We start from the raw sequence: 8,996 nt of genomic DNA, 5'->3' as shown, positions 1-8,996 counted from the left end.
CTGAGATCTGGAGCACCGGATTCGTCGGCGAGGTAGACGACGACGCACTAGGCTAGGGTTAGGGTTAGGGTTTGGGACGAATTCGAGGAGGCCGGAGATGGGTGAGGTGGATGAGACTAGGAGAGGAAGAATTCGTGCGGTAGTGCCGTGCCAGGGTGCAGGCCAACAGCGGCGGCGCGGCGCAGGTTCGTCGGCCGGACCACGGAGCCGATCTAGATCGGTCACCCGAGGAAGAGGACTATAGGAGATAGGGGGAGTCAAGGAGGAGAGGCGCAAGTGCAAGGGTGGAGCACAGGATGATGACCATCGGCGGCTGGCGGCGGAGATCCAGCGACCGGAGTCGGTAGAGGCGAAAGGCAGGGAGGCGACGGGCCGAGGTGTCTGGGGCAGAGAGGGCAAGCGGGCAAGATGCGAGTGGCGGCCAGGCGGGGTAGAGGAGTGGATTAGAGTTAGGGTTTGGGAGGGGCCGGCGACGGGCGCGGCTTATATATGCAAGCTCCTTGGGGTGGGCCGTTAGCAGGCCGAGACCGTGCCAGGCCCGTGCCGGCCTGTTAGCCGTGTCGTGCCCGTGCCGACATTGTGGGCCGGTGTTTCGGCCCATGCATGACACGGTGGCCGTGCCGGGCTGGCACGGGCACAATATGGGTTGTGTCAGGCCGTGTTTGGGCCGTGCTTTTTCGTGTCGTGCCCAGTGCGGCCTATTTGACACAGCCCGTTTGGCCATCTATAGGCACGGCACCCCCGCGCGGCCCCTGCGCGGCAGCTTGTGTTTTTTTATCGCTTCCTTAGTTTCTTTTGAACAATATGTATGCATGCTCCTTATATAATGTTTCAAATGGATGGATGTATCTGGATATGTGATGTGTGTGGACAACTTGAAATGGATGTATCTGGACCTATGATGTGTGCGGACAGCTAGGTATTATATATGTTTGAACCTATTGTGTGAACCTTATCAAGTAAGTGCTTGTCTGGTTGTTAATTTATATTTCAACTATTCTGTCATTTTGATGTATTGCAAGCATGATTTTGCCTGATCGTTAATTTATACCTGATTAAGCATGGTAAACAGCAAAAATCATGCCGAAATTATTATCAGATCGACAAAACAAGAGCCCCAAAAGATGATTGAATTATAAATACGTAAACCAACCTGCTGATTTTTTCTTTAAATTTCAGGGGCAAAATGGTCTTTTCATGCCCAATTTAACACCACGAACAGTTAAAACACACAGTAATACCAGATAGGGAATCAAATTTGGATTTAGGATTAAATAGGGAAGAAAAAAGTTTTGAGAGCCAAGGAAGGAATAAGCAACTTTCGTAGTGTCATGTAAGGAATTTTCTCAATAATAAAGCTGCCGCCTTTCCATGCTCGCTGCTCTAGTTGACGCGCCATTTCGCAGCACACACAGCAGCTGAAATCATGGATGCAATGCAAGAGCAGCTGTTTACTTGTGGCCCAGGTCCACTGATTTGCAAACAACCACTACTGACTAGGACAGATCATATCATAGGTGGTCTACGAGTGGTGTGAACTAGTGCCCTCAAACCAAAAGGAATGCCCTTGCAAGGTATGAGTGAATAGACCAGGGGGGACAAATTGAAACACATGACGAAAAGCACAACCCTGTTGGAGACGAACTGCACACAGCAACCCTGACTGTGTGGACTCGTTGCACATGGGATGGACCAGATCAAAAACAATGTCAACAAACACCCAACAGATGACAGATCCACCTCCCTCTACAGGTAGGAGGGACCCCCCACTACCGTTGCCATGCTCATACAACAACAACCAGCGTCAGCGACAGGACATCACTGAAATCAGTGGTTCAAAACAGTAACTCCACCAAAACTAAGGTCCTACATGGTCATTGCTTTATAACAAAGGTTTTTTTTTAAAAAAAAGACCTTATCAGGGATTCCAACACTTCAGTGTGTATTTTTACAACAGGCTGAACCGCAGACCTCACTCTGCCTGCATCTCTACGGGCAAGGGGATTGACGAGCAGCAATGGTAGTACCCGCTTTCGTCAAAATTGAACCTCTGAGAGAGATGGACCTCAGGAATGTGGTATTCGCCCCACTCCTCTTTCCCGTATTTCCTGAATATATCCCGGGCGTCAAAAGAATCGTTCCACCGGTTCCGTTTCTTGCTGCAGTCAGAACAAGACAGACACAATGTAAGTGAATGGTACAGCATTACCGAAGTCAAAGGTCCAACACAAAAGGTTTTTGCTTTCACCTCTTTCTGTGCCGCACGTTCATTATGGTCGCGTGCAACTGCAATAGCAAAGGGACAAGACTATGATTAGCTCAACAAAAAAGGAGTCATACTGTATAATGGTGTATTCAGTTTAAGTATGAATTATTTATGCAAATGCAAGCACAATGAAATACAAACAGGCATACCAAAAAAAAGTAATATATATGTACTGCCAAGTACTATACATTGCCAAAAATGAAAATCTGAAGAATAAAATGAAACTACTTAACCATCTAATTACATACCTTCAATTCTTGTCTCGCATCCCTTTCGAGGACTAGGCCTGACTTGACAAAGGCATCAATTATGACTTCTGATGAAGTGCAAGTTAGTCAAGAGAAACATATGCATAAGATGGTTTGATTGATCATAGCAATGAAGTAAAAAAGGAATACAGACAATGACATCTAACAGTAAACACACAGATTGCTTCTTACAAAAATCTAAATGATTAACAGTAAATAGACACTCTGCTTAAATAGTTATCACTTCATCAGAAGATCCAAAGGATACTGCAAGCACGTGCTAGGCGTCCTTCCCCACCAACTTCCAACACTGGAGCATATACCACCCGGGCCTTCGCTGGAGAGCCTTTCATGCATGTCTGAATTTCAGTGAAACTTTGAATCGTCAAAAAAAGGCTGTGGGAAAACTACCAAAAATATCTTGAACTAAGGGCAAGTATCATAGCACTCTGTCATGAAGTTTCCCTATGGCAAAACTGAAAGAGAATACTGTGAGCTGTGAAAAGGTGTCCAGAAATGAATGTGGTGTTCTTTAGCTCAGATTCTCAACTCAAATTTTATTCTTCCAGTAATGCATAAATAAGCTTCCAGTGCTGATAAGTGATAACATGAGAGTTTTTCATGCATGTCTGATTTTAATTGAAACTTTAAGTCATCACAAAATCTGTTGTAAAGACTAGAAGCAAGCAACAAATGTCCCTTTGGTATTTAGCTCAGATTCTTGACTCTCTTTTTTTTGTTCCAAGTATTCATGTACAATTAAGTTAGGAGTGCTGATAGCCTGAATATTCAAGAATCATATACTTTCAGATCCAAAGGAGACTCACCAGGCCTCTAAGCTGTATGGAGATAGGTCGGTTTTCCAAAGCTTCATTTACTTGGCTAGATATTGACTGCATCCAGGAAATAGTGCTTTAAATTTCTTACTGTTGTGCCAGCCATACATTCCTTACTACAGTTCAGTGGATCATTGCAATACCTGGAGCACATCCGAAGCCTTAGCTATACGATCCTTGTTCCACAACTTCAACATAACAATAGTAAGGTGAAATGTTTTGGGTTTGATAAATATTGACTTGTCAATGCCAAAATCTACAGGCGACAAATAAGTATTAACTCAAAGCCTGAAGGGAACATAAAATTGTAACTTGGAAATGCATAGAACAACAGGAATAATTATGTTTAAAATGCTAATAACAAGGACAGGAAAATTTCTAGAGATTTCATCTGAGGTAATGTTTTGTGCTCATGGGACATCCGAAGTTCCAAACTAAGCAACAGCATAAGTTCTAAACATGCATCTTTTAGGTAGAGACAACACACCATTACATAAAAGCATTGAAGTTCCATAGCAAAGTTGTCGGTATTAACTCTAGGAATAACTCCAACAAGGAATGCAAGGCAATTATGTAAACTAGAAAAGCTTTTAAACCTGATCCGGAGCCTTTGCTATCAATGTTCACTTCAACAGACTTTTCTTGAACTTGAAGGTTGATGGAAACACTTGAGCCATCTGCTTGCTTGTGGTCATGATACATTTCATCAATAGAACCTTCACTTCGGCTCTCATCTTTATCACTTTCTTCATTACAAGTAGAAGCCCCAAGTATTGAGCTCTGGAAGTAGTTGAGCTTGTCAACAAGATCGGGGTGGATAGCCAATGGAAGTGATATGAAATGGGAGTAGTCCAGCATTCGACTTTGGACAGCCTGAAACATAGGAGAAGCACAGAGTAATCATGATGACCCAGTAAATAAACAAGATCAGGAAATGAGAAAACAAGTAGTTGCAGACTTGAAGTCACAGCTGGTGCACAGTAGCAATTTTAAGTTGGTTTGATAATTCACTATGTACAGAGCCGTGTTAGTTTCACACTAAGCTTTGGTACATTATGGACTTAGCGTAGCATTAAGCTTCTATACTTAATGATGGACAGTATGGATAAGAACAAGGTTGTCAATATCAAAAACTTCACATTTAAAACCAAACATAGCACATTACTATTCCCCTCATTATTGTAAAAAAGATAAATTAACATGACAAATGATTCAATGAGCAATGCAAACATATGCTAACCATCTATTGAAGTAGTACATTGGATATCTACCTCTTCAAGAACATTTGCAATCATCTGCGTTGCTTTTCTAATACTTTCAGAACTTGTACCTTCAAGGACTGAAAAATATTCCATGAATCATTATATAGTACCTTCAATTAGATCAGGAAATAACTAGAAGCTTATTATACCAAAACCAATTTTAAATAGAAGCATGAGCATATATATACCAACAGAAGTCTCGTCCTTTGATGATGGGAAGATAATTTTCACTCCAGTATCCTCTTCAATCTTCTTCTGCATAGACCCACTACATACCAGATAATACACATTAAGATCATAAATAAAGTCCAAGCATTATCCGCAGGGTACACATGTGAAACAGATCAAGAGAACAATACCCCTTTCCCTTCACAAAGCGCATCAAAGGAACATCTACCTGAAACAGAACGACTGAATCTATTAATACTGTTCAGATACTGTAAAGCAAGGTAGAGAGAAAAAAAAACTAAAAGTGGTTAGTGAAAAAATCAGGTTACTTAAACGCATCTGAATGGCATACCTCAATAGAGGAGGAATACGTCTCAGAGAAATTGGACCCATCAAGATCTTTATTAAAGCCTGATACCTCCAAATTGTCTTCTATGACTACTTTAGTTGAACTGGATTCCAAACTTAAATTATTTTTTGACAATGATGCATCGTTGGTGGTAACTTCAATAACAACATTAGTAGCTCCATCCAACACCAGATTATCACTAGAAGTTATGCGGTCTTCTACAACTTGTCTGCTTCCAGAATTTGATGTCTCATTAACAGCATCTGCATCATGTGGTATTATAAGATAGTTCAGAAATCAGAAATGGCACAAATGTACCACACACACTAGAAGGTTAAAAGGGATAGGAACCAAAGTAATACAAGAAATTAATGATAGGTTATAAGGGAAAACAAAGGGCTATAAGAAAGGTACCATCTTCAGTAACAAGGGAAATTAGCTTTCAAAACTACTTTTGAAGTTTTATGCATCAACAACAATTACTTATTACTTATCAGAAAGGACGGTTAGGAGCATTGCCAATGGATTGGGATCTTAAAGGCGATGTCATAACAGAAAGCCATGGAAGTTGAGTACATTGAAAGTAAATAGTGTCACTTCAGACTAGCAGGTAAGCAATGTTATTCAAGAATTGCATTAATTTGCTGAAACCATTTATGTGATATTACTTCCTATTAATTTCAGTAACTTAATATTTATCCTCAACAGCTTAAAAATGTGCCAACAATCTAGGAAATTACTTGTGTGAATAATTACGGATACCATTTTAAGATGAGAAAGCATCCTTTCAACTTTCAAGAACAGAATTTCCTGGATTCCTACCAAATCCAGATAGACTTAAACATTTACCCTACCCTATCACCAATGCCCAACATGTCAGTATCACAAACTTTTAACTGGTTCCTGCACGCTATGGTCTTTCTTGTTTTAACTACTACACAATATTTACTTTTGTTCTTGATTTTTCTTTTCTCAAGGTGAACCCTCCATAAATTCTGTAAACTATTCATGCCCTTCCCAAATATAGGAAAATGGAAATCCAAAGAATACAGCTTCTGAAGTTACATAATTTAAGCTCTGTATTATTAAAAAGGACATAAAGGGGCAGATGGAGCTCTCGCACCTTTCTGGGGAACTGCTTCTGTTGAGATTGGCCTCCATCTCTGCACAGGAGACTTTCTTTTCTTGTGTTTTGCCAGATTACCTGATCCTCCTTGTGCCCCTTCCATCACAAATGATGCCAACTTATTTTGACCTACTGATCCCTGCAATGTACAAAGAACTGATTTAGCGAAACATCACATTGTTGGATATAGTTCTGAAGCATAAAGTGAGAAAAATATGAAGGACGAGAACTTGTGGCCAGAGCATATAAACCACCAAAGGATAAGGTGAGGTGCTAGAACAATCCAGTGCAGAGACACAAGATTTTTCAGGTGGTTGCTGTGTAGGTAGGCACTCATAATTCTGCTACTTAAACTGGCATGCCCAACAAATCCACTGCCAACCCAACCCCAAGTAAACAGTCTGGCAGCAGTGAAATCGTCACTGTCTGCTCGGAACAACAGATTACAGCCATGACGAGTGTCAGCGAGACCTCGCTATTACAAAACCGGTACAGAAATTAAAAAGAAAAGAAATTGGAAGCGGAGCGGTTAACCTGGTGGAAGTAACGAAGCGGCGGTCCGGCGGCGCAGGGAATTAGAGGCCGAGTAAGCCGACTAGCCCTAACGCAGAACAAAAGAAGAGAAAAGAGAAATCAAACCGTGGAGATTCTAACTGAAGGTGATTTGAGCTTTGGCCGGTAGTACGGGAGGGAACAAGAATGCGTCGGGGAGGAAGGGAGAGGGAGAGAGGGGAGGGGGCGTACCTTGCGAGCAGAGACCTACAGGCGAACATGGATGGGAGGAGTCGAGCCGTGAAAAGATTTGGGCGAGCTTGATACGGGCGGACGGACACGCGGTTGGATTGGGCGCGGCGGCGAGGCGATGTGCTGGTACTCCGGTTAACCGGTGCACGCGGGTAGGAGGGTGAGATTGGGTCATTGGAAGATAGACCGGTGCGAGCAGAGGTCGCCACGGCGGCAGGTGCTTGTTGGCTGCTCCGGCGCCGGCGTGGAAAATATTTACAATATGCCCCCTTATTTGGATCGCGATCCAAAGTAGGGGTGTTTTTGTAAAATATTGGATCGCAATTTTTCAAGAAATCCCTGATTTTGATCGCGATCCAATCTAGGGGTCCTTTTGTAAAAGTTGGGATCGGGTATTTTCATTAAGGCCCCTGTTTCGGATCGCGATTGTTTTGGGGGTGTTTTTGTAAAGTTTCTAACCGTATATTTGCGTAAAGCTCCCTGGATCGGACTGTTCCGCCTCCGGCACCGACGGCGGCCGCCGGCCCCAGGTAACGTCCGGAAGTGCGGAAGTGCATAGGCTCTTCCCTATCAAACTACCACGAGAGCTTCACTCCTCTGGTCTGCTTCGTCAGCAAGCCGCGCAGGCACAGGCATCGAAGCCGCACGCTTGAGCAGTTGAGCTCACGCGGCCGGACAATGGCGACCTGGCAATCTCGTCTCCTCCTAGAAACACGGCAGAATACGCGACCATCGGTGTCTGTTCTTTGGAGTCAGTCCACATCCGCGCGCGAGTCCGGGGCCGCGACCCGCGATGGTGGCTGTTGCTGAGAGGCGCAAGACACAGCCTTTTCTCTCTAGGAAATGGATCTTCTTTTTACTGGAAGCTAGGCCGAGGGGAGGAATGTCCTATATACGGCGAAGTGTTCTGAAGCGTCTGCAACTTTTGAAGGATGGTTTGATTTGGAGGGTTGTTAATGGCAAGATAATTAATATTTGGAAGGATCCATGGATTCCCCGAGGGGATACAAGAAGGGTCATCACGCCAAAAGGTGCCTCCATCCTCCAGAAAGTTGAAGAGTTGATTAATCCGGTCACTGAAGATTGGGATGAACAGCTAGTGCGAGATACATTCTATGAAGAAGATGCGAATATCATATTGTCACTACCGATCTCTGTTGGGACAGAAGATTTCTTGGCTTGGCACCCAGATCCTAATGCTAAATTTTCTGTTAAATCTGCGTATGTTCTAGGAACAAAGAGGAGGGATCACCAAAATAGCCGTGACACATCCACCTCATATGTAGAAGGAAGGGATTTTGATTGGAGCAAAATATGGAAATTGAATGTGCAAAACAAAATCAAAATGTTTGTCCGGCGGATGGCTCATAATGCTTTGCAGGTGAAATTAAACATTGCAAGAAGAGGCGTGGATCTTGACACGCGGTGTCCGATGTGCCTAAGGTCTGATGAAGATTCAGATCATCTATTTTTTAAGTGTAAGGCGGTAAAGTTGTGCTGGCGCTTGTTGAATATGGAGGACATAAGAATCATGCTGAAGGCAGAAAATTCACCCAAGATAGTGTTGGAGAAAATTTGGGGTTTTAACACACATAACCAATGTAAAATAATTTTATTTATGTGGTGTTGGTGGTCTGCACGTAATAAGACAAACTCAGGTGAAAGAAAGAAGTCTGCTCATGAAGTGATTAATGACTTTTATTTCCATTTTCAGGTGTGGAGAGATACAACACACATGAGGAAGGCTTTAACCTCAAATAGCAAGCCAAAATGGAAAGTCCCACGAGAAGATGTTTACAAGATCAATTGTGATGGAGCTTTTATCCTCTGGATAAATAAAGCTGGATGGGGTTTTGTCATTAGAGATCACACTGGCATGGCGATAGCTGCTGGTGCCGGCTCAGCTAATTTCCTAATGAGAGCTTGTTTGAAAGGTATGGAGTGTGCTGCTGGTTTAAGAATGAGGCGTATTATTTTGGAGACTGATACAGGTTTTG

General features: G+C 43.0%; 1 protein-coding gene across 2 annotated transcripts; it reads right to left on the bottom strand.

Moving 5' to 3' along the window:
* Positions 1-1,702: 1,702 nt before the first annotated feature.
* On the bottom strand, positions 1,703-7,256 carry LOC112895547 (activating signal cointegrator 1 complex subunit 1). Of its 2 annotated transcripts, XM_025963511.1 has the most exons (14): positions 7,000-7,256; positions 6,790-6,856; positions 6,253-6,394; positions 5,133-5,392; positions 4,972-5,009; positions 4,801-4,880; positions 4,622-4,689; positions 3,947-4,223; positions 3,494-3,606; positions 3,342-3,407; positions 2,783-2,873; positions 2,515-2,582; positions 2,249-2,286; positions 1,703-2,159 (listed from the first exon to the last, which is right to left on the bottom strand). In XM_025963511.1, the coding sequence occupies exons 1-14, from the start codon at positions 7,026-7,028 to the stop codon at positions 1,973-1,975; spliced, it is 1,524 nt and encodes a 507-aa protein (XP_025819296.1). In that variant the 5' UTR covers positions 7,029-7,256; the 3' UTR covers positions 1,703-1,972. The 2 variants fall into 2 exon arrangements, with proteins under 2 accessions (XP_025819296.1, XP_025819297.1); XM_025963512.1 differs by lacking the exon at positions 6,790-6,856.
* Positions 7,257-8,996: the final 1,740 nt, after the last annotated feature.

The sequence above is a fragment of the Panicum hallii genome, chromosome 5 (assembly GCF_002211085.1).
Source record: "Panicum hallii strain FIL2 chromosome 5, PHallii_v3.1, whole genome shotgun sequence".
Classification (NCBI taxonomy): Eukaryota; Viridiplantae; Streptophyta; class Magnoliopsida; order Poales; family Poaceae; genus Panicum; species Panicum hallii.
Note: the sequence above shows the minus strand (reverse complement) of the source record. Positions and strands in the feature narration are given on the sequence as shown.